This window comes from Festucalex cinctus, chromosome 11, assembly GCF_051991245.1.
Source record: "Festucalex cinctus isolate MCC-2025b chromosome 11, RoL_Fcin_1.0, whole genome shotgun sequence".
NCBI classification, from domain to species: domain Eukaryota; kingdom Metazoa; phylum Chordata; class Actinopteri; order Syngnathiformes; family Syngnathidae; genus Festucalex; species Festucalex cinctus.
In genome coordinates, this window is record NC_135421.1 from 15536004 (window position 1) to 15560877 (window position 24874).

Sequence of the window (24874 nt, forward strand, 5' to 3'; positions counted from 1 at the left end):
TGTATATCGCGTAATAATACAATGAGACGACAAAACTTTTTTTTTTTTTTTTTTTTTTTTTTTTTTTCTCACCGTCATAACGGCCCTCAGAGGAAAGCACAAAAATGAGTTTGAGTTTGTTTTGGGTCGAAGTCTGGAGATTGACATGGCCTGTCCAAAGCTTTCCATTTCTTGGCCCAAATCACTGCTCTATATTATATGAATGGATAGCCAATAGGCCAAGTCTTTTGAGGTGGCGAGGCCGCCATATTGCTCCTCCCAAGAAACGTTTCGCACTATACGAAACAATACATTTACCGCATCCAAATCGGAGAACATTTGAGACCGTATTTCGTAAAAACTTCATGATTTATGCTGTTTTGCATTTATTAAACATAAACAAGTGGAGTTGAGACATTTTACAACTTGTCTTAAATACATGTATAAATTATATGCTTAATTATGTTTAGTACAGGAGGAAATGTCAATATTTCTTTTGTGTATGTAAAGTTGAGTCTGCTTGCGAGGTGGGAGTAACAAGATGGCCGCCCTGTGACTTCAAGGGCTTGCACTGGCGTTGATGGGCGAGTTATCCAGTTATATATACAGGTCAGTGGCCCAAATGAACTTGATTGTTGTTGTTGTTGTTGTTGTGGTTGTTTTTGAGGCAAACTTTCCCGTCTTGTTTTTCGAGCTCCTCTTGTAGCATGTCAAATAAAATGCATGTCTGGAAATCTGCAGTGCGTTTGTTTCATTCGTCTTCTTTGCCTAAGATGCGCTCATCGTGGGTCGTGATGATTGAAAACGTCACATTTGAATGCAAGGTGTGACAGAAACCTTAATGACCTGTAAACAGTAAATATACATGTCGGCGTTTCTTCTTTAAACGAGGCGACTGATGTCGCCGATTGACGACAGCGCCACCAAGAGGGCAAAATGTGGCCGGGTCAGGCCGCGGGAAGCCGAAGCTTGAGCTCGTCTCCTGTGACGCGGTCCGTTGCACAGCGGCGTGTTGCAGCAGCTGATGCACACCGAGTTCATCTTGCCCGTGCAGAACTGCTGGTAGCCGGAAGAAGCGATGAGGCACGCGCCCGACGAGGCGCACGACTTGCGGTAGTGGATTCCTGACCAGAGAAGGGGGGGGGGGGGGGGGGGGGGCGTAGTTATCAATCTCAACTTACATCGATTTCATTGCATGATTTATTTATTTATTTTAGCTTTGTATCACAAATGCTGATTCAACAGAGAAAATTATTATCATTGATTAAAGCTCAGTCACAAAAATAAAACCTTGCCAAAATCACAAATGAGTATAGGACTAGATATCGATTCCAATTTCCTCAATCGATTTGATTTTGAATAGTTCATTTTGATTCAATTTTGATTTTTTCCTGATTTGATTCACTTCAATCCAATGTTGATTATGGAACATCAATTCTTCAGAAATATCTAGGAAATGATTAAAAACTCCACAAATAAATTCCGAATAAATATTTTGGTTAAATGATTTAGTTAATTAATTAATGAAAGTAACACGTTATATCGCTTAACTGAGGATGAGATGAAAATATTTTCATAATTCAAATTCAATAGTGGCAAATATAAATGAAAAAAAAAAAGATTGTTAATTGTCTTAAAGTGCAATAAAGGGGGGTCTTTCAGAAATGTAAGAAAATACTTTTGAATTAATGTGAACAGTAAATTTGGCCTTTAAAATTTTATTTTTGTACGAATTTATTGTAAAAAGATATTAAAACAATCGATTCATGGCTTCATGAATCCAATCGGCTCGAAAATGAAAATTGATTTGATATCGATTATTCCGTTTTTTAAACACTCAAAAATGAAAATCAATTCGATATTGATTATTTCGTTTATTAAACCCAGCCTTACAAATGAGTTAATCATGTGGAAGTGTCTGGAAATTGATCTCCAGACTTAAACCCTATCGAGCATCAATTTTAACTGATAAAGTGGAGACTGAAAGGAATAAAACAAAAAATGCTTCCAATAATTACAAACAATTTCAACAGTGACAAAAAGCAATGTTAAAAAAAATTTAAAAAAAAAAAATCAGTCTTCAGACTTCAACTCTATTGAGAATGCTTTTGACCTATCCAAAGAAGAGACTGGAGGGAGCAAAACCACAAAACAATCATCATATTTATTATTATTATTACTTAATTAGCCAAAAACAACAAATGAGTTCATCACAGGTAAAAGGCGGAAGATTTGAGTCAATCTCCAGACTTCAACCTGACAAAACCACGCAGGTGAGATGTGAAAGAGAAAACCTGAGCAGGCATTCATCATCAATTTACAATTAGTGGCCAGGACGGATCGTCAGACTCAATCTAGATCACATCACAAAAACAGAAAAAGCTTTTATTTATTTATTTATTTTTTTTGTCCATGTGTCATTCCGCTAATGCAGTTGTTGGGAGATGTCCAGCTCCACATCTTTTATCTGCGACACAAAAAGCTTGCTGGAACACCATTATAGGATCTTGTATCGTGAGTGCATGGCGGGAAGAGCAACGATTCTTGTCAAGGTAAAAAAAAAAAAAAAGCACAGGTGGCCGCCATAAATGACACACAGATGGAAATGGAAAGAAATGGAAAAAGCCTGGCTAGTCTCCAGGACAAAAAAAGTCGTCAAAGTATTACAGTGTACTTCAATCTCTATAAGGGGCAAACAGTATACAGGACTAATATTGATATACACGAGTCTTATACAGACAGAAAAATATGTTGCAAATTTGTCACGGTTAAGGAATACCCTCACTAACCTTAACTTATGCTGCATTCAAGGATGGTCGGAAGTCGGAAATATCCGAGTTGAAACTTCCCAGTTCCGACCTCAAAGCGTTCGTGGTGAAAGTAAACAACCAAAATGGCGGATAGTGATAAATGTTTTTTTTTATTTTGATCCTCAAAACTCAATTTGACCTCCAGTAAACTTATCTATTTGCAATTTTGCTTCATTTATTGTTTTAATCTTATTTCATAAGCATTCCATACAGTTAAGTAGTTTACAGTCTAATTTCATGGAGGGATATGGCGGCAATACTGTCACGTACGTTGCGTTACATTAAGTTATGGTGAATATTTATGAATGAAGAAAGCTATCTAGTTTTATACTCAAGTAAATTGTGTTTTGCCGTTCAGAGTGACGTCACATTGTAGTCCGCCGGTGAAGTCGGGGTCCTTGTTTTTTTCCGACTTCGCGAGTGGAATTTCCGAGTTCAAGGGGGCGTTCCCGGACGTACTTCCTGGTTTGAACTCGGATATTTCCGACTTCCTCGAATGTAGCAATAGTCTTGAGTCAGACGTTTTTTTTTTTAAGTTATCTGATTGAAATCATTCCGAATGAAGATCTCTGGCCACCTGTTTACAAGTGACGTAATCCACTTTAATCTGATCAGTCCCGCGGCGGCCGCGAGGCGCACGGACATCGATAACGTGATTCATCAAGATAGACTTTATTCGTCATTTAGCACAGTTATCGTGATAGTTTGTAAACTTTTTTTGAAGCACCATTTTGATTAAAAAAACAAGTTTCAAGTACTTCAAAACAAGTTCTCCCCTCGCAGACAAGCTCTGGGGCAGACGCCGCCATTTTAGTGTGTGGAAACGATGACGTCATGACGCATTTACGTCAGGATAGATCATTGAGCGTTGCCGCACGCAACCTCGCCATTCCGAATGAAGTGTTTACATGTATAAATAAATGTTCCGGTTCGCAATTGGCCGTACCGTCTTCCTTCACCAGAACTTCCTTCTGGCACATGTCCTGCACGTTGACGGTGCAGTTGACCACAAACTCGGGCGTGGTGCAGTCGTGGCTCACCTCCTCGCACTGATAACATTGAATCTGGAGAGCCGCGCCTGAAACACAAACACGCACGTAATGGCATCCCTACTATCCCAGGGATTATTAACCATATTTTAGCGCCAAATAGCATGCTGCGCAAAAGAATTTCAATTTTGCGCCTTTTATGTTCTCATTTCAGTACATGAGAGATGTTTGCTGTTGAGGAGCGGCACAGTTGCAATATAGTTTACAGCCACTGGGTGGCGATAAACCATCAGTCAGTTATTTGGCTGTACACAAAAAGTGGAAGAAGAAGCCAAACCCTCACCGAAAGACAAAACATTTTACATCCTTTTTTTCCCCCTGATGTAAATTCTAAATGTTTTTTTTTTTTTTGTGGTAATAAGCTTTAAAGATTGATTTTTAGGAATTCTTTGCCTGTTCAACATCTTGTTGGGTGTGAAAGTTTAAACAACATAAATAAACGTCTTTTTTGATGATCATATTGTATCAGATTATTTGATATTGATTTAGATGTTTAAATTCTAAGTGGATTTAATGTCATTATTGGATACAAAAATAATCAAAATCAACACAAACTGACTTTTTTTTGGGGGGGGGGTTGTTTTTTTGTTTGTGAGTAATTTTTTATTTTCTGTTTTAATGGAATATGTTTTCCATTTTTTTCTGAATATTTTTTCCTCCTGTTTTTTCCCTTGTTTTTCGGGAATATTTTTTATGACAGAAAAAAATATTCATAAAAACCGGAAAAAAAAAATCCTCAAAAAAAAAAAGTAAAAAAAAAAGCTCCCTACCCCCCCAAAATAGTAGTCAGAAAAACAGGAGTTTTTTTTTTTTTTTTTTTATATTATACTATATACTCCAAGTGAATGCAATACGCTTCTGTACTTTTTTTGGTGTATTTTCAATCAAGTAACTGTTTGGGACTCACCCGGAAGAGCTGTTCAGCATCAAATATGAAATGTTACCTTTTAAAAGCTTGATAGCCAATATCAAAATGTTCATACTGAGAAAAACGAATACATACTCAAGTGTAAAAAATAAAAAAAATAAATACATAAAAATACATATCTCCTCTCCATACCTGAGTTGAAGAAGAAAAGCAGGAGCAAAGCAAGAAGCGACACGAGGATCCACATGGTCCGTTTGGACTGGAGGACTGCAAGCCGACGAGAGGAAGACGCCGCGAGCGGGACATATTGAAGTGGAGTGCGGAGGACACCTGACGGGACTCTCAAGCGCTCTTTTATCCTCTGCGGTGACATCAGCGCTCAGGCACACTCCCTCTCTTCTCCCTCTCTTCTCCCTCTCTCTGCACTGGACTTGAAACCACAAGTACCTTCAAATTTGGAAACGGACTAGACAAAAAAAAAAAAAGGATAGAATTTGGCCCCTGGCCTAACCTTGCTCTCGCAAGCTGAATTCTCAAGCTGAGCAAACTCCGGAGATAATATCCATCTGGCTATTGCCAGGTTACCCCTGGCCCACCGAGCACCCACTTGATCGAGAGTCCTCTAATAGGCTACTCGTTGCAGTCAATTTTAAGAATTCTATTATTCGATGTTTACTTATATCTTATTTAGAATGCTTTTAATGTAAAAGGCCACGCCATATTTCCGCTTCCTGTTTCCCGTCGGCTCGTAGTAGTTAGTAGTAGGGATGTAACGATATCCAAACATCACAATATGATATCATGATATGAAAGTCATGATACGATAATTATCACGATATTGTGGGGAGGTTGGCGATACAAAAAAAGGTCACTATCTTCAAAAAAATGAGCTCATACTAAAAACAAAAAAACAAAACGCAAAATTGGACTTTGTACACAAAAGCAATATATATATATATATATATATAATAACACTTAACTCATTCACTGGCAGCCATTTTGAGTGAAGCAATCCCTTCCACTCCTGGCTGTTTGACTGGATTTTGCAAGGCCCACAGAATATTGTGTTCTATTGCTACCAAAACATGGAACCTACCAAAAGAAAGATTAAAGTCTCTTCTTTCATCAGGACAAAAAAAAAGTATATTTATATCTTTTTTTTTGTTTTGCAGCAATTACCAATAGAATATAGCTAAGTTTCATCATAATTCACAAATCAGTTTAGAATTGTGAGTAGTTGAGCTAGTTTTCAACATGGCCCTGATTGATCTCTTATACTCTGCTGCCACCTGCTGGACGTTTTTGTAATTACTACCTTTGCTTCTCTAGTTCTCTGCAGTTGAGAGGCTGCAACAAAGCCTTCTATATGCTCTAGCATAAAAAACGTATAAATACGTCTTTGGGACACTTAAACATTTAATAAACTAGAACGTATTTGTACTTATTTGGGAGCAAATGAGTTAATTACAAAAAAAAAAGACATCACATGAAACATTTCGATCCACAGGGTCAAATAAAAGGTCAAAAGTTCAAGTGATTAAAATATGCCCCAATCTTTGAAAGAATTTGGAAACCTCTGGTCCGATTGACCTCTAATTTAACATTTAGTGTTGGGCCATCATTATCAACAAATGTTTCATTCAAATCAAAATTTGCTTGGTTAAAATAATGATCATAAAAGGTAAAAAAAAAAGAAAGAAAAAAAAGTGCCTTTTAAGATAAGCAGGATAAAAAAATAATAAATAAAAGTTGTTTCATTGTCAGATTTTGTGCCACATTTCCATTCTGGTACACACAAATCTTTTACCGTTGACACTGAATTAAAGTTTGACCTTTACAAATGCGCTTTCTTCTTATTTCCATTTAAGATTTTATCCCAATTGGAGTGCATGGATTTGTCCCATTGAAAAAAAAAAAAAAAAAAAAAAAAAAAATTCAAGTCAAAAGTACTGAAATAATTTTTCTTTATTTTCCCCCCTTCAACATAAAACAAAGCAATATACAATTTTATAAGTGATTACTGCAAAGGAAACAATCACAAAAACATCAATCACTGTGATTAGGAGATTATTAAAAAAACAAAAACAAAAAAAACTTCATCAGGAAGAATTACAAGAAATGTGCAATAAACTGAAAAGTCCACCAATCAGTGCAGCGTGTAATAAATACAAGGTAAATGTTAGAAAAATACAATATGCATACTCATAATGAGCATTTTTCTTTTTTTTTTTTTAAAACAACGTCGAGCTCGATCTACCCGTATATTGTCAGTGTTGCCAGTCGCTTCCCTGATCAATCAAAAAAACCGTCCGACGCGTTTATAAGACGTGTATGTGTTGCTACGGGTATATAAACACCACTGCTACTTTTTTGATTTTTTTTCTCCATGAACATGCACATAGCAAGTGAGCATAGTTTGAATAAAGAGAGGTAAATAAGAGGTCTAACGCTACGCTTGGAATATTCCCCAAAAATATTCTTATGGCTCAATAGTGACGGGATCGGGTACGGAATCGGCGGCGCCTTCCTTCGTTTTGTGGAAACGGACGGTGCTTAACAAACTGATGCAAGGTGACAACAAAAACAACAACAAAAATCACTTTCTTGCATTGTGTTTTCACATTTAAGGTCATTTTCCAACAAATGGATTGTGGAGGCAAATGCAAAGAAGCAACAGTATTTCTCATTTTTCAATTACGTCGCCATAAAAAAATGCTACTTTATGGATGGATAGTCACAAAAAACAAACAAGGCATAGGGCATTATCAAAACACTAACAATGAAAAATGTCTGCACGAAAATAACACAACTTATCAACAACAGTGAAGCAAACAAGACTTGCTGGCACCAGGCAGGGAACTTAAATACAAGCAACCTGATGACACAACGAGGTACACCTGGACAATCCACCTGAGGCGGGAGGGAGCTGATTGGCGGACACGCCCAACACAGCTGTCCGAAAGGAAAAAGCAAAGACTGCGAACCAGAGCAGCTGTAATCGAAAACCTAATGAGTGCATATGACATGAAAAAAATAAAAAATAAAAATAAACAGGGAAGACCTGGGAAAAAAATGTAACAAAAATAAAACTAATTAAAAAAAATTGTGAAACAAGGGGTCTGAAACTACGACGGCACATTAGGGCCACATAGAAATATATATAGATTGTTTTTAGAGGGCAGGGGCAATATGACGAGAAAAAAACATCGTAAATTTGCAAGTTTAGAAAGTGGAAAATTTGCAAGTTTAGAAGTGGAAAATTTGCAAGTTTAGAAGTGGCAAATTTACGAGTTTATAAAGTGGCCAATTTGTGCGTTAATAGTGGCAGATTTGCAAGAAAAAACTCGTACATTTGCAAGCTTAGAAAGTGGCAATGTTGCGATTTTATAGTGGCAGATTTGTGACTTTCTAAAGTGGCAAATTTGCGAGAAAATAACTCGGAAATTTGCAAGTTTAGGAATGGCAAATTTGCGAGTTTATAAAGTGGCAAATTTGCAAGTTTATAAAGTGCCAAATTTGCGAGTTTATAAAGTGGCAAGTTTGCGAGTTTATAAAGTGCCAAATTTGTGAATTTACAGTGGCAGATTTGCGAGAAAAAAAACCTCATGAATTTGCAAGTTTATAAAGTGGCAAATTTGCGACTTTATAAAGTGTAAAATTTGTGAGTTTGTAGTTGCAGATTTGTGAGAAAAAAAACCTTGTAAATTTGCGAGTTTATAAAGTGGGAAATTTGCGAGTTTATAGTGGCAGATTTGTGACTTTCTAAAGTGGCAAATTTGCAAACTTATAAAGTGGCAAATTTGTGAGTTTATAGTGGCAGATTTGTGACTTTCTAAAGTGGCAAATTTGCAAACTTATAAAATGGCAAATTTGCGAGTTTATAGTGGCAGATTTGTGACTTTCTAAAGTGGCAAATTAGCTAACTTATAAAGTGGCAAATTTGTGAGTTTATAAAGTGGCAAATTTGTGAGTTTATAGTGGCAGATTTGTGAGAAAAAAAACCTTGTAAATTTGCGAGTTTATAGAGTGGAAAATTTGCGAGTTTATAAAGTGGCAAATTTGCGAGTTTATAGTGGCAGATTTGTGACTTTCTAAAGTGGCAAATTTTCAAACTTATAAAGTGGCAAATTTGCGAGTTTATAGTGGCAGATTTGTGACTTTATAAAGTGGCAAATTTGTGAGTTTATAAAGTGGCATATTTGCAAGAAAAAAAATCGTAAATTTGAGAGTCTAGAAAGTGGCAAATTTGCGAGAAAAAAAAATCGTAAATTTGTGAGTTTATAAAGTGGCAAATTTGCGACTTTGTAAAGTGGCAAATGTGCAAGAAAAAAGTAAAGTAAGTGGTAAATTTGCGAGAGAAAAACTAATAAATTTGCGAGTTTTGCCACTTTGTAAAGTGGCAAATTTGCAACTTTCTAAAGTGATAAATTTGTGAGAAAACAGAATCGTAAATTTGTACAAGAAGTCGGCCATTTGTCTCGAAGCCGCCATGTTAGCGAGGGCCAAGCGTTTCACTTTTATGACATCCATTTTCAAAAATACACCATACACGATTATTTCGTGATTGAAAAGTCAAATGGACCAATTTGTTAAACACTGTTTGTCGCTTCAGCAAAACAGGAAGTGAGTGCAAAAACATGTCAAAGTGGGGGGAAGACAGGAATGTAAATAGTTAACACCGAAACGACACCGGAAATGACGGAATATGTACGTAACGTAATCAAAGTGAAAAAAGTAAGCGGACGGCGATCGTCCTGCTGTCCATTTCAGTTGACAAACCAAGATGAAGGTTCGGGTTAGCTAACTAACCCTCAATCCCGACGCATCCCAACGTTGTCCTCTTTTGAACGCCAGCAGCGTCGATCAGGTTTTTCCCTGAGCGAGTACGAGAAGGTCCTCACCGGCTTTGTCCCGACGTCATCACTGCGGCGGAGCACCAAAAAAACACACAATTTGCATGTCCGCTAGAACGAGAGCGGGCATGACAGTTACTTTTTGTGATATGTGAAACAGCGCAGTAGCTTTTTCATGTCCGAGCAAGCTGTGAGGAGGAACGTGAGATTTGTTTGGAAACCATGCAGGACGTCGGCGGGTCCCCCATCGAAGGTTTTGTGTTGGACCTTGACACTGAATCTTTATTTACAAAAGTGCAGAGTGGTCGAAAATATCAAGCAATGAATATCGTGACAATTAAAAAGCTACAAGCAGTGATCCAAAAAAGCTCCTCGCACCTACTTTTTGATGTTGTCAATCATTGTATATTGCATACATTAGATGACAATAGCAAAAACAAACAAAACAAAAAAAAAAACATCATTCATTCATTCAATCATCATCAATCATTGCAGGAAAGTGGTTGTACGAATCAACACAAACTCGGGCGGACCTGTCTATTAAAAAAAAAGGCTTGAATACCCACGCTCGAAATTGGAAAGGAAGTTGTACATTTTTGTTTCAAAGTGCAACCATTTGAGGTTCATTTCAGACCTTGCATTTTTTTTGTTACAAAGTTGAAAAACAAAAAATAAAACAAAAAACCGGACTTTGACACCAGTTTCCTTGCTCATCACGAAATTGAGTGGACACGAAAAAATTCGGCGTATTGTACACATCCCCAAAAAATTAACAGAATGGTTTGCTAGTTAAGGTTGAAGTAACTTTTTTTTTTTTTTAAATGGAATCAGAAGCCGATATTTTAACCTGACAAAATGTCCAAACCTTTTAGTCCATCGAATGTGGTTGTAGAATTGCATCCAAATGATATTTTGAGCTCATCACTGCTTGCAGCTTTCATTTCAACCTCCAAAAAACGCACCAACAGAACATTTGAGGCGTTGGCCATACGCGTGTCGAGCAACTATCAGCTTGTTGTAAAAAGAAAAGAGAGAAAAAAAAACATCACCAGAGGGAAAACAACAGCACAAGATTTGTTGTTGTTGTTGTTTCCCGCCAAATGTGTTGCCAGATGGCGAGTAATGTTGGATGCTGGAGGCTCTTCAAAATGTTTCCCACGTGACTGGACTGGAGCACACATCCGGGCATCGGAACCAGTCGGGTTTTCATCAGACAACACAGGTGAGTGCGCGTGCGCTCACTTGTTTAGGTGGCTCCCAAATTGGGAGCGTTTGCATCTTTTCTCGTGTCGGTTTGCGATGCCCAAATGGTGTCAAGAGCTCTGAAATGGAAGGAAATGAAAAACAGGAAGTGAAAAGCGAGCAATCCCGAGGACAACCAATTGGCGGGATTTTTCTTTGTGGTCTTACAGTTGGCCAGTTGCAGTCTGGTCTGCTCCTTCTGCTGGCTCGGAGGGGTTCTGCTCTTGCTTTTCATATACGTCAGCCTCTTTGCTTCCATTCCGCCTGCGGCAAAAAAACAAACCGGGAAATGTGATCTGTTCATAAAACAAACGCAGACGATTTGACACAAAGGGGATATCGTAGTTTTGATTTCATTTTGAGTTTTTTTTTTTAGTTAATTTGAATTAGTTTTCATGGTGGTTCTGTTTGATTATTTTGAGCTATTTAATAAATGCTTAGTTTTAGTTGGTTTCAGTATTAGTTTTAGTAAAAAAAAAAAAAAGTGTATTAATTGTGCGCAATATTAAAAAAACCCCCACAGTGGTAGCGATGTTATCTGAAGGTGTTTTTCTATTGGCTGCTTCTAGATGACGTCACTTCTGTGTGACAGAAGTTTTAGTTTTAGGATGAGTTTTAGTTGTGTTAAAAATGTGTATTACTTGTTTGCAATATTTAAAAAAAACAACAACAACAACATGGGAGCAACGTCATCTAAAGGTGCTGCTCGATGATGTCACTTCTGGTTGACACACTTTCAAACGACCTTATTCTGATTAATATCAAAATAAATCTACTTAAAATCACGTTTAAAATCATCCCCAAAGGCTCATGCATTCAATTCATTACCAAAGACTAAAATTGACATTTTTGCTATAATTAGAATTAGTTTTATTTTTTTTTAGTTTTGGAAACAAAAAAATGTAGTTTTCGTTTTTTACAAAGCATTTTCGTTTTTATTTTGTGAACAAATTTTTTTTTTTAATTATAGTTTTTTTCGTTAGTTTTAGTTCACTAAAATAACCTTGATCGACAACAACCTTGCAGTACAGGCGAGATTGGAGGAAACCTTGACCTCTCGGTAGGGGGGGGGCTACGTTGTCACTGACGTTGAGATACTCGGTCACTTGATCGGCGGATCGAAAAGATGTTTTCAAACATTTCCCCTGTATGGGACACGTTTTGGTCAAAATGGACCAAGGGTCAAGAAAGTGCAACCTCTGTTACTTTCAAACTTGTTTCAATATACATTCACTCACTCACGTCTACTGTGGGGCCAATGCCGAGGACAGCTTATGTTACTGTGACAACCGGCTAAAAACAAAGCGTTTGTTTTGTTTTTTGACAAGAACAGACTTCTCACTCAACGTTAATGAATCGCCGATTGTGTTCATCACTCATCTCGATCTGATTATCCGCCGGGATTCTGGCCGTCACCTGAAAACGGCAGATCTTCACCCAGACTAGCTTCCAAGTCACAAACTCAGTGGCAAGGTATTGACTTTGTGGATCAAAATTTGACACATTTGGGTGAGACGCATTTCGAATCGAATGTTTACATTCACACTTGAGGCACTCAAGAGACACAACTATCAGAATAGAAGCCATCAGAAGTCCATTTTTCAAAATATATCCCCTTGAAAATCTTTTTTTTTTTTTTTTTTTGCTGTCATCCCTAAGAAGCAGCTTGTGCTAACTGGAGAAATCATATGGAAGAAAATGAACATTTTTTCCATCAGACTCATTCACAGGATGGCCTCCATCTCTCTCTCTCTTTTTTTTAAAACTTGACCTAAATTCACTCAAGCCCCTCCCCCCTTGTTTCCCGTCTTCCCTGTTCTACTGAATGATGCAACACTGTTTGCCTGCTGGGCAAAACAGCAGCAAAGTTAACATCTCGTCTCGTTAGTGCAGTTTATTTATTTATTTATTTTTAATTGAACCAGGGGACATATTTTTCAGCTTCATTTACTCAATAATGATATTTTGTTTGCCGTCGTTTTGCCTTTTTGTGTACTTGTATCTATATTTATGTTTGGATATTCGTTAGTTGAAGGAAAAACACTCCCCAAGTCGATGCTAATTTCCTGTTAGCATTTGAATGGGATCCTCCATTCACTTTTAGCATTTCGCAATAGGCTAACAATGTTTTAAAAACAAAGCATGCTTTATATATTTAAATATACAGCGGATGTAATTCTCAACGTCATGTGTTTACTTTTAAAGTTAACTCCAACTGAGGTGTCATTAAAAAGCTTGAAGGAAGCTTAGCGACAACAGATTAACATATGCTACTTATTTGCTAGTTGCTAATGCTACACAAGCAAAACGGTGCATTCAGGGTACTTTCACAGCATCGGAAACCTCGGTTTTCTTTGATAACGTTTGAAGGGGAAAATAATCGGCCATTTGGCCCAATTGGCCGATTGTTTTGGCGGATGTTTGAAGGCCAATAATCGTCCGATTATAATCGGCAGCCGATTAATCGTTTGGGCCCGACTAAAAAGCAGAAAAATGTCTTCATCTTGACAATTATAAACGTTGCTTTTGACTTGGGTTTATTGTTTTGGGCAAAAACGGCCAGTCGAGCCCCGCTCGATCACTTGTGTCCTACTTGCTGCCTCCGAACTGCGCCCGCCCCTCCTTTACTTTACCTTGCGGGGTTGCGTGTGTTCTGTCGCGGGGATCGCACACACGGGCAGACGTCACAATGGGTCGAGGTGGGGGTCGGGGTCGGGCGGGTCGCAGGAAAGCCACGGTAGGGAAAGGCACCGACTGGATGTGGGCGGCGTCGGATGGCGGACGGGGCGCCCCGGCGAGACGGTCCCCCAAACCCGAGGGGATCCTCCACCGGGGTAACGGGGACTCGTCCTCGCCGGGGGAGTCCGGGACGCCAGCGCCGGACGGCTCGGGGTCGAGCTCGGGGGTGGATGAGGAGGAGGACGACTTGGGGAGGAGGTGCAGGATGGAGGAGAAGAAGGAGCAGGATTCGGGGAGGGGGATGGTCCCGATTCCGCTGTCCAACGTTTGCATCTTGCAGCCGGACCCTGCGGCACAAGCACAACAGTTGGCGACGGGGTGGGAGGTGCGGTTAACAATTGGGGGGGAGGGGCTTAGGGTGAAGGGTGTGGCTGAAGTGGCACTGAAAAGCATTATGGAGAACCAACCGACCGACATCTACATCATCAACATTCATTTACATCTTTTTAACCTAAAATCATTATTATTTCAGTAGTCCATTGTTTTAATGTCAGTTATAAAATAAAAAATAAAAAATCTTGTATGTTAATTTTATAATACACAAGTATTCTTTTCATTAAATCATTGGTGAATAAATTATTAGTGAATAAAATTAAATAATTGACAAACTACTTATTTTTAAATAAATAATTCATTTCTTATAAATAATATAAAAAGTATTACAAAAAAAGAAATACGTGTATTTTTAAAAATAATAAAATTATGTTATATTGCTAACATTTAAAAAAATATATTCTTTATATTATCTTTTACTGCTAATAATTCAAGATTTTCATTATTTAACAATAAATTATTATTATAAATAACAATTAAATAAATGGCAAAATGAACTATCATTTATATTTATTCAAAAAATAATTACTGAATTTATTTATGTAAACACTAAACAAAAAATAAAAAAAAGAATCAGTTTTACAAAAAAATATATACATTTAATATTTTTAATATTACACAATTGGTTAGTTAGTTCAAATCTAATTAATTACGTATGTATGAAAAAACAATTAGCCTGAATCATTATCTTATTATTACAACAAACAATTTGACATATTTTCCATTTTGGATGCAAACGTTCTGCTTTTCTACTGGCTTTGTTTGACAACAAAGTTTTTTTCAACAGCTGCCCGTGTTTTTCCGTTTGCTCCAAACGTTTGGTCCGATTCATCGGCAGGCTGCACTTCACTCGTTCTCTTGGCAACGGAACAAGTTCCGACTAACAAGCAGAGGGAAAAAAAAAACAAACAAAAAAACGAGCGAATTCCAGCGAGTCCACTTGAACCACTTGCTGTCATGTCACAAAACATTCAACAACCAAGCATGCGTCCACCACAGTGACGATGAAATGCATCATGGGATGGCCTTTAAAATACACACTGACGGGTGCGTATTTTATTTGCAATATACTCCAATAACTGCACAGTGTTCATCGTTTATGATGTTTTTTTTTTTTTTTTTTTTTTTTTTTTTAAAGATTTAGCTGTTAACTCATTGGCTGGCAGCCATTTTGACGGAAACAACCCCCTTCGCTCCCGGCTGTTTTGCTGGATTTGGACTGATTTCACAAGGCCCATAGAATATTGTGCTCCACGACTATCAAAACATGGAACCTACCAAGAGAAAGATTAGAGTGTCTTCTTTCATCAGGAAAAAAACTATATTTGTATCTGTTTCCGTTTTGCTGCAATTTGCATTAGAATATAGCTAAGGTTCATCAACATCCACAATCCTGGTGAAAACACTGGCAGAAAGAGCTTGTTGCAACATGGTTGATACTCTGCTGCCACCTGCTGGCCGTTCTTTGGTAATAACTACTATTGCTTTAAGCCACCTCTTAAGGTCAGAGGCTGCATCAAAGCCTTCTGTATGCTCTAGCATAAAAATACATTTTAAAAACAGTTATACATGTAAATATGTTTTTGGGAGTCGGACCATAGCAATATTTTATAAAATAGAACATTTTATATGTTTTGGGAAGCAAATGAGTTCATACAGTAAAACCGATATAAATACCCCCACCCTCCATTGCACGGGTTACATTCCAATATGATAAATCTGCAATATAATAGAAACAGCCCATTTAAATGCTCCCTGGGCATGTTTTTAATTTTTAATAAAATAACAAAACAAATTATCTGGTATGAGATGTGGATTAGAAAATCGGCATACTTTTTGAGTTGACAAATGTGTCACCACACCAAAAAACAACAACATTACATACAGCAAAAAAATGATTATCGAAACATCAGCGGGGATCTAATGAAGTCAATTAGATCCCAAATGGGCTCACCCTCTCAATATATGAGGGAGGACGGCAAATGCTGGCAGCGGTGCGATGCAGCGTGAAAACACAATCAATGGGCGTCCACTTACTGTAAGTGACCTTTTACCTTCACAATGCAGAATGTCCGTATTGGTCCAAAGAGGCCCCTGTCACGATTATGACACATCTTTAAAAAGTTCACATTGTCTCGGTCTGGGTTGATTGACTTACGAGGTGTTGACACAACGGGGAGGCCTTGACTAAATTCAAATATTGTGACACAATCTATTATTCATTTCAATGCTAATGAGGTGACAATATCGTTCTCGCTTCGCGCGGAAAAAAAATACTATACTTTCATTACAAACCGGGTTCCACTTGTTAATATTTGAATCAGCCAATTTCAAATTTAGAACAACGCACAGAAAACGTAAGTTGAGTTAGTACTTAGTGAAGTCTTTTATGACTTATACATACATTTCATATGTGGGCTTTACTTCTTCCTGAAAACAGTCAAATGGCAAATAAACTCTTATTAGCACACCAAATCTTGGAACTGACAGTTAGCAAAAAGTTGACGCTTACCCATAACTGCATCCTGGAGGGTGGTCTTGATCAGGGCTCCGTTTTCGCCGTCAGCTCTCTGGATCAACATCAGCGGCGTCGGTTGCACGGTAGTAATCAACAAAAAGAAAATTTGCATCATTGCTCAGGGTAAATCCAGAGATGGATATTCCATCAATAGTGACGGATGGTCCGTCATCCGTCACAGACCGATGCCCCTTTTGCTGGCGAATGACGGGAAACTTTGAAAAACTGACATAATAAGCTTCGACGGAAGCGGTCGCTAACTGACAGACCTTCTCAGTTTCGCTGACAACTGATAGAAACACGGCGCGGAGGTGAATATGTCACCCGGCTTATAGTATTACCTTTGATTGGTTGCCTTGACAACAATAATCTATCATCTTTGAGTCTAATATTTTACTTTTTTACATATCTTTATGGTTTTCTGTTAAATCTTAGTGAAAGGATTTCGTTTGAGAATATTTTATGGATGGAATGCCAGCAGGTGCGAGAGATTCAGACAGAGAAATCACCGGAGAGAAACGAGATCCGGGGTGATAGACTTCTATTACCTTCGATTGATCTACTGTTGGTTTATAAGGCGCACACGGTACGTTATATTTAGTTTATTTATCAAACGTTTGAGTCACAGAATTGATTGTAAATACTACGGAATATCTTCATTTTCGCTGTCACGTTGTTCCATAATGGACGCGCAATAAAACGATTGTGGCAATTAGCTGTTGCCAAGGCAACGCTGCCAAAGAAGAAAAAGAAGAGGAAGAAGAAAAAGAAGATAAAGAAGAAGAAAAATAAGATAAAGAATAAAAAGAAGGAGAAAAAGAAAAGGCAAAAGAAGAAAAAGCAGAAGAAAAAAAGAAGAAGAAGAAGAAGAAGAAGAAGAAGAAGAAGAAGAAGAAGAAGAAGAAAGAGAAGAAGAAGATCTGTCAGTCCTAAAAACAAACTGCGCTAAACTGTAAAATAACAAAAGACAGAGTGACGAAGACCCTAACCCAAAAACTGACTTTGACAAGGTTTGGTATGTGGAGGAAAAGAAGAGTTGTTTTTTACATCACCTGTGCGTCCCCAATGATGTCACTGTGTCCTTCATGAAGCGATATCCCCGGGCAGGGCATTGAGATGCACGCTCGCACTGCGTCGTGCGACTCTCTCCTTCCCACAGAACTGAAACGGAACAACCGTTCATCAACAAACTGCAAAAAGTTGCTAGCGGTTGTTAGATTACGCTGGAAGTTCATCTGCAGCTGGATTTGCGTTGCGTGTTTGACGAGTGTCACAACTTGTACATGCGTGAAAGGCAGCTTCAAAACAAAACAAAACATAGAATCAGTCTTACCAGTCTTTTCCATCACTTTTTCTCCGGTCTCTCTTCTTGTCCGTCTTGGTCTGCTTCCCCCCGAGCAGCGACGTAATCTTCTGATCCCTCTTCTCTTCTTTGGCCTTTGCCACGTCTGTCTTCTTGCCGCTCGGCACGGGAATCTTACCCTTGCGGAAACCGAACCAGTTGGCCAAGGTGGATCCGGATTTCTGCTTGACTTCGCCAATCCTCTCCTGCTCCTGAGACTTGTGCAAGTTCTCCTCGATCCCGAGCATCACCTTCTCCTCAATGGTGGTTATGGTACTCTGCCTCTCGGGTTCTTCGCACACAGGTTCTCCGAAGGCGCTGCAGAACTGTTGCTCGATCTGAAGGCGTCTGGCTTGTTCTCGTTGGAGTTTAAGACTCTGGAGTCTTTCGCTAGATGAGCCCAGAAACGGCGGAACTGCCAGGCCTTCTTCGATAAGGAAGTTGTTCAGTAGTGATCGGTTCATGGGGCAGTGATAGCTACTGGAGCAGCTCATGCTTCCCGGCAGAACATCACCCAGGGAGTTTAAGGAGCTCCCAGAGTGGGTTTTGATCTGAGTGCGCACCTTGCCAGACCGATTGAAGCTGGGACGGTCCATGTAGCGAGCCCCGAAGCTCTGGCTTCGAGCCTTGGCCCCGTTCATGCCCATCACCGGCTTCAGCGGGGGTCTGGTGGACACAGAGACAGAACGCTTGAAGAGCCAGCCTTCCTCGTCGAAGCCCCAGTCCAGCAACACGCCGCCGTCCGACGTGACTGCAGCACTGCAGGGCTCGGAATCCAGAGAATTACAACGGGTCTCAATCTTCCGCCGGGCTTTGCCACATTCGTTCATCATGTGGTGGTCACAAATATATGTCTGGTAGGTTTGGATGCCTTTCATGGACTTGTTTGGCTCATCTTTGTTCTGGCGACTGTACAGGAGGAACGTGCCGCTTTCTGGTCCCGAGATCGCCTCGTGGGATCTGGCGTTTGCAGGAAGAGACATTTTCGCAGCTCTGGACCCAGAGCTCTGACAGTTGTGATAGTAGACATTGGAATACGTCTGAGGCAAGACTTCGGAAAGTTTGGGCTCGCTGATGCTCTGCTGGGACCGTTGTAAGACATTCGGATTTGGCAACAAAGAGGGAGCAGCCATTCCACTGTGGTACGCAATGGCCGATTCCGAATCGTGCGTTTCTAGACTGGGTACGGCCGCCATCCTGGACGAATGGCCATTGAAGACAACTTGGGTAGCTTGATTGTCTGCTGGAAAGTTAGTCTGGTCACCGGACGTGTTCTTTCCTACAGTGGCGCTCTGCGGACGATTCACTCGTCCAGAGTCTGACATGGTTCTGAGCAGGAGCGAAGTCGTCCGACCCGGTGGAAGCGGGGCAGACGGTGAGCCGAGTTCTGAAGAGAACAAGTCAGTGAGCTGCTCCTGCTTTTCTACGTGTTCACACTCCTCACCGTTGGACAGAATTCTTGTGGATTGTGTCGCTGGAGTCTTTGAACCTTCATCAAGCACAATCGGCTTGATTGCTGAAGCACATTTGATGGGCGACGCGAGAGGCGAGCGCTGCTGTACGCGCTCCAAAGACTTGCAAGTTGATGCAGAATCGTCGTCTTTTTCCACCTCATGACCCGGACTGTGCAGTTTTCCGTGACTGGCCCTCTTGTTCGGGCTGGCCGATTTGTGGCCCCGAATGAGGTTTTGATGGAGAGGCGAGTGGGTGTGTTTGTGCTGTTCCGGTCCGGCGTCAGCGCTCTTGCTGCGTAGGATGAATGCCTTCCTGGCCGAGTCGCAAAGCTGCGGTTTGGGCTTGGGGTTCCGTGAAATGCCGCCGCCGTCCCTCTGGTGTGAAACTTCTGCCGAAGAGCTGCGCTGTCTGGCTTCGCTCACGCAGCTCAACGCTCTGGTGGCAGAATGCCGCACAGCCGAGTCGGCATCCCTCGCTCGGGATTCCAAGTCCATGCGGTCCAACCGGGATTTGCGGTCGGTGGATCGTTCCTGGTTGTTGTTGCTGTCGCTCAGTATGATTCCAGAGTCCTCGGTTTCCTCTTGCGAGTTTTCTTTTTGGCTTCCGTTTTCCTGCTTCATTGGTGGGTCCGCTGAGAATATGAAGTTGTCTGAAATAGTGTTCCCGAAAGGTTCTTTTGGACCGTCATCTGTCTGGACTTCTCCTGACATGTTGTCACTGGATTCCTGACTTTGCGAGTTGTTGCTGCTCTCATCAGAGTCTACAATGGGAATCCCTCCGTTTACATTTTTGTTGGCCGTTGTCCCCAACAGGTTCCTCTTGATGCCCAGTGAGTAGATGCCCTCGTTGGAGGTCATGCAGTCCTTGCAGTGCGGTGCAGACCCGGGGTAGGGTTTCTCCTTTGAGACGCCGGTTTGAAGACGCTTGAGGCCCTTAAGGATGTGGCCTTCCTTCCGGCCGAGGTCCGCCTGATGACCATGTACGACGCCCGCGCTCATCCTTTTGTCCCGGCTGCTGGCGCACTGCATTGCAAGGGATATCAAGAACTATTCATCCTTTTCAATCTTAACCACAGAACATTTGACAGGATGAATTCACCTGTTTGGACAGGCCTCGTCCCTCTGCCCATGTGTGCGAGCCGGTGGAGTATTCACTCCCAGTGCTGGATAAAGACAGATCACTCCCACTTACGCTACTACGTGGGCACGTGAGACTCAAGAGGCTGGGCCACCTTCCCGCAGCAATACAGACTTTTCCATTCCTTTGGATTTCCTGAACAGAAGAAACCGTTTTGGCTTTCAAGACCATTGCTGAGCATCACTCATCTGCGTAGGTTTCTAGGACACCTGCTTCCGATTGGGGCTCATTTTGCTGGATTACCCAATAAGAGTTTGTCAAGCTATGGAATTCACCAGAAAAAGGTTGCTTCAAAGCAAAATGTACAACTTCCTGTTCATGTTTGGATCCGTAAGACTTTTTGGTGCATCTTTTTAGGACAAACATGTTGACCTAATTCATTTTGATTGGTGACAATGGGAGTCTGGGAGTGATTTCTCAAACCAAAATGGCCGACTTGCTGTGCAATTCCAGACATGGGTTACTGAGACTTTTTTTTGGGGTGTCCCATAACGAGTAGGGATGTAACGATAACGGCAATATCGCGATATCGCAGGATTAAAACTGCCACAATATATCGACGTCGTCGTCGTCATGTCACGATATTAAAAGCAGCACATCTTTTAAAAAAGTCGGGTTGATTTCCATTTGTGCAGTTCTAGCACCCTGTGGTGTCTATTTTTTTCGTGCAGTTTAATTTTCACAAGGCATGTTTTGGCCCTTATATGTTTAAAATCCACGTTAATGGTCAGATGAAGGGGCACTTAATATGCTTGTGAAGTGAGTCAATATGTGGAGGAACTCAACGTGTAACTAGTCCCAGACTCCAGATTAAGCAATTAAAAAGAAATTGGGGACACACCAAAATGTCTCAAAGACCCATGTCCCAGATTTAACAGGAAGTGGACCAATTTGGGTGTTCATAGCACCCATTTTGGGCGAATTCCAAGCTTCATAATATGACCAACATTTGGCTATATGAACCCCAATCGGATGCAGATCTCCCCAAAATACAGTAAGACACAAATTGACGGAAATGTCAATGTCACTTGTGAGGACGAAACGTGCTCGAGTTGTCCCGGCGTCACCGCATTCCTCTGACAAAATCTCCTGTTGATACGTTTGTGTTGCATTGCGGAACCTCAGTGGGACTAATAAAGGACGATCATTTTTGTTTGCAACTTCACTGGAGACGAGCGCATTTAAAATTCTAGCCTCAGGTGCGAGACGATAATATCACAAACAACTTTCTCGATAGCTGGGGATGTTGCAACAAATCAAGAATTTAATGTTTTGTGCAAATTTATTTATTTATTTTATTTTAATTCAGCCCCTGGAGCCAGTTTCATTCAGCGTCATAAAATTTTGTTTATCATGAGTGGACCTGGAAAAATAGTCTCAAGAAGCCAAGGCTGAAAAGACGGCGGAAGGCCGCCATTTTGCTTTCAATCGGCCATTTTAGAATCATTATGACTACATTCCAGGCATCGTTCATAGACAAACTTGTCCGAGAGATGTTTGGTCAGCAGCTACCAAATTTGAACATCGTACATATTGCAATTTTGGTATTGATCTGATACCAAGTAAATACAGGGCCAGTATTGCCGATATCGATATTGATACTTTTTGAAAATTATAGTATATAATTTCAAAACATAAAAATAAATAAGGAAGCTGTATCACTGAATTGCTTATTTTCAATCAAATTTCAACCTTTAAGTGTTTTTGTGTTTTTAGATTGTACACTCTAAAAACAGTTGGGTCAAAACTAACCCAACTACGGGTCAAAAAAATGGACCAATCCTCTACTTGGGTCAATTTGACCCAACTTTGAGGAAAAAAATGTGTCTTTCAATGTAAAACAACTCATAAATATTGGTCAGATCCATTACTTGGGTCAAAAAATTGGGCCATTTTGTATAAAACAACCCAGAAAATTTGGCCAAATTGACCCAAAACGTGGATTGGTGGAGTTTGCATGTTCTCCCCGTGCCTGCGTGGGTCTTCTCCGGGTACTCTGGTCTCCTCCCACATTCCAAAGACATGCATGGCAGGTTAATTGGGCGCTCCGAATTGTCAATAGGCCGTCTCTGTGTACCCTGCAATTGGCTGGCAACCAGTCCAGGGTGTACCCCGCCTACTGTCCGGAGCCAGCTGAGATAGGCTCCAGCATCCCCTACGACCCTTGTGAGGAATAAGCGGTCAAGAAAATGGATGGATATACTCTAAAATCAGTTCAGTCAAAAGTAACCTAAAAGTGTGTACACATTTGGGTAAAAAAAATAAATAACCCAACTATGGGTTAAAAATGGGCAGATCCTCTACTTTGGTCAATTTGACCCAACTTTGAGTCAAGAAATTAATGTAAAACAACTCATAAATATTGGTCGGATACCTTACTTTGGGAAAAAAGGGTCATTTTGTATAAAGCAACCCAGAAAGTTGGTTCAAATTGACCCAAAAAGTGGACTGGTCCATTTTTGATCCATAATTGGGTTACTTTTGACCCAACTGTTTTTAGAGTATACACTCTGAAAACAGTTGGAACACTATGGATCAAAAATGTATTGATCCTCAACTTTGCGTCAAGAAATGGGTCTTTTAGTGTAAATAAACTCATAAATATTGGTCAGATCCTTTACTTGGGTCAAAAAATTGGGTCATTTTGTAGACAACAACCCAGAAAGTTTGGTCAAATTGACCCATAACGTCCATAATTGGGTTACTGGACAAAAATGGTTAATGTGTTGTCAGTGACTAACTCAGGTGAGGTTTAAAAAAACAACCTTTGACAAATACTGACAATATGGCGGGATTTACTGTACTTGTTCCACGTGGCTTTTTAAAAAGGAACTACTCACCAATGTTTAATTATGATTGTTGCCAAATTTTGAATACAAATAAAGATGGACAACAGCAAATGAAGAAACATTTCGTTTTGGCCAATCCATCTGGGCGAAGTATCCAACCCCAATTTTTTTTGCCATTTCCAAGTTTCCTTCACATAAGACGAGCTCGTCCCTGAGATTTTTGTGCGGTACAGCCAAGAAAAGAAGCTTTGTTGCAAACGGCTTTGAGCATCGTCATCGTGGTAACGCATACAGATGGTCGACAAAAGGCCAAACCGCCGTCAAGTCCAAAAGAACGACCTTTTGCGGAAAAGGTTAAAGACGAAAAGACAGCATTCCTCGGCCCGCTCACCTCACACAGCATGTTGAATGAGCAAAAAATCAGCTTTGGTTGGACGCCGTGTCATTAAAGCACGTTGGCCAAATAATTACATATTTGTCACATTTATACTTCCTGGAAAACAGTATGCATATATTTGCAACATCAATTTCAAATTAAAAACAAAAAAAAATGTTGGACAGGTAAAAATAAAACTAATGTTTCAAAGAAAAGTTGGGCGGGTAAAAAAAAAAAAAAAAAAAAAAAAGATTTGCAGAAATCACCCTATAGTTAGGAACGTTAAAATAAAATTACCTTAAAAAAAAAAAAAAAGATTTGCAGAAATCACCCTATAGTTAAGAACGTTAAAATAAAATTACCTTTAAAAAAAAAGAAAAAAAAGTTGCTTTCATGCCATAAAGTTGCACAGGTTAATATACGACGACCAGAAATATCCCAAAAAATTGTACAAGTTGTAATGAATTACTGTCAATATACCAAACATCGTATTAAAAATAAATTAACCATAAAACTTCCCAATATTATAATATATAAATTATGCAGGTTAAGAATGAAAGTACAGTAAGCGTCACAAAACATGAGCAAATCCAAATGAATACTATTGCAAATAAAAATATAAAGTTATGGAAGTTAAAATAAGCCTACCTACAAAAATTAAAATTTAAATCATAAATGTTACTCAAGTTAAAAATAAGACTACTATTTTTTAATATGATGAGCCAGATTGATATGATTTCAGGCTGTTGATTTTTGAGTTTTATTATCTACAATTTTTTGCTGGTAGAACTTTTTTTGTAGAGAGAGAGGGGGCTGTATTTATTTACTCATTTATTATTTTTATTTTGTATTTTTCTTTGGTTGGTTTTTACGTTTTTTTTTTGGTATTGTTTTGTTTTTTTGTTTGTTATTAAAAACCTTGAAAATTATAAATAAAATATTTTTGGGAAGAAAAAAAAAAGACTACTATAAAATCTCCAAAAGTTGCGCAAGTTTAAAATAAAATGCATTTAAAAACTAGAAGTACGTAAATAAATAAATACATAAATAAATAAAATTAAATAAGTAAATAAATACATGTTGTACAAGTTCAAATAAACCTACCTAAAAAATAAATAAATAAATAAATAAACACAAATGTTATTCAAGTTAAAAATAAGACTACTATTACTGAATTGACTTATTTTGTATTTTTGTTTGTATGTGTTTGAGTTTTTTTTAAATTGTTTTGTTTTTCATTTGTTGTTGAAAACCTTGAAAATTAAAAAAAAAAAGAATATTGGAAAACAAACAAACAAACAAACAAAAAAAAGACTACTATAAAATCTCCAAAAGTCGAGACATGTACCTTGAAGGTTACGCAGGTTTAAAAAGTTGCAATGAA

The 24874-nt window shown here is 39.3% G+C and overlaps 2 protein-coding genes across 10 annotated transcripts in view; both read right to left on the reverse strand.

Moving 5' to 3' along the window:
- Positions 1-47: 47 nt before the first annotated feature.
- Positions 48-5103, reverse strand: LOC144031041 (ly6/PLAUR domain-containing protein 1-like). Its single transcript, XM_077537746.1, has 3 exons — positions 4899-5103; positions 3736-3867; positions 48-1103 (listed from the first exon to the last, which is right to left on the reverse strand). Exons 1-3 carry the CDS (start codon positions 5077-5079, stop codon positions 862-864), a joined length of 555 nt encoding a protein of 184 aa, XP_077393872.1. The 5' UTR covers positions 5080-5103; the 3' UTR covers positions 48-861.
- A 1550-nt stretch (positions 5104-6653) lies between these two features.
- The window catches only part of LOC144030379 (uncharacterized), a 42821-nt gene continuing 24600 nt past the window's right edge, over positions 6654-24874 (reverse strand). The window contains exons 7-14 of one of the 9 annotated variants that reach the window (XR_013287243.1): positions 20287-20460; positions 17725-20210; positions 17444-17552; positions 16386-16443; positions 13435-13827; positions 10970-11065; positions 10802-10881; positions 6654-9629 (exon numbers count right to left, since the gene is read on the reverse strand). Coding sequence is in view for 6 of the 9 variants with exons in the window: in XM_077536623.1 (XP_077392749.1) it covers positions 10880-10881; positions 10970-11065; positions 13435-13827; positions 16386-16443; positions 17444-17552; positions 17725-20210; positions 20287-20460 (3318 nt within the window). In the remaining 3 variants the exon portion in view is untranslated. Of the gene's footprint in view, positions 10882-10969; positions 11066-13434; positions 16444-17443; positions 17553-17724; positions 20211-20286; positions 20461-24874 lie in introns of those variants that run through there. The other 8 variants (XR_013287242.1, XM_077536623.1, XM_077536624.1 and 5 more) reach the window with 8 other exon arrangements.

Coding starts and splice junctions, on each gene's coding strand:
- LOC144031041 (XM_077537746.1), bottom strand. CDS start 5,079: ATGTCACCGCAGAGGATAAAAGAGCGCTTGAGAGTCCCGTCAGGTGTC. Junction 3,868..4,898: donor GCTTTTCTTCTTCAACTCAG/GTATGGAGAGGA, acceptor TTTGTGTTTCAG/GCGCGGCTCTCCAGATTCAA. Junction 1,104..3,735: donor AGTTCTGGTGAAGGAAGACG/GTACGGCCAATT, acceptor TTCTCTGGTCAG/GAATCCACTACCGCAAGTCG.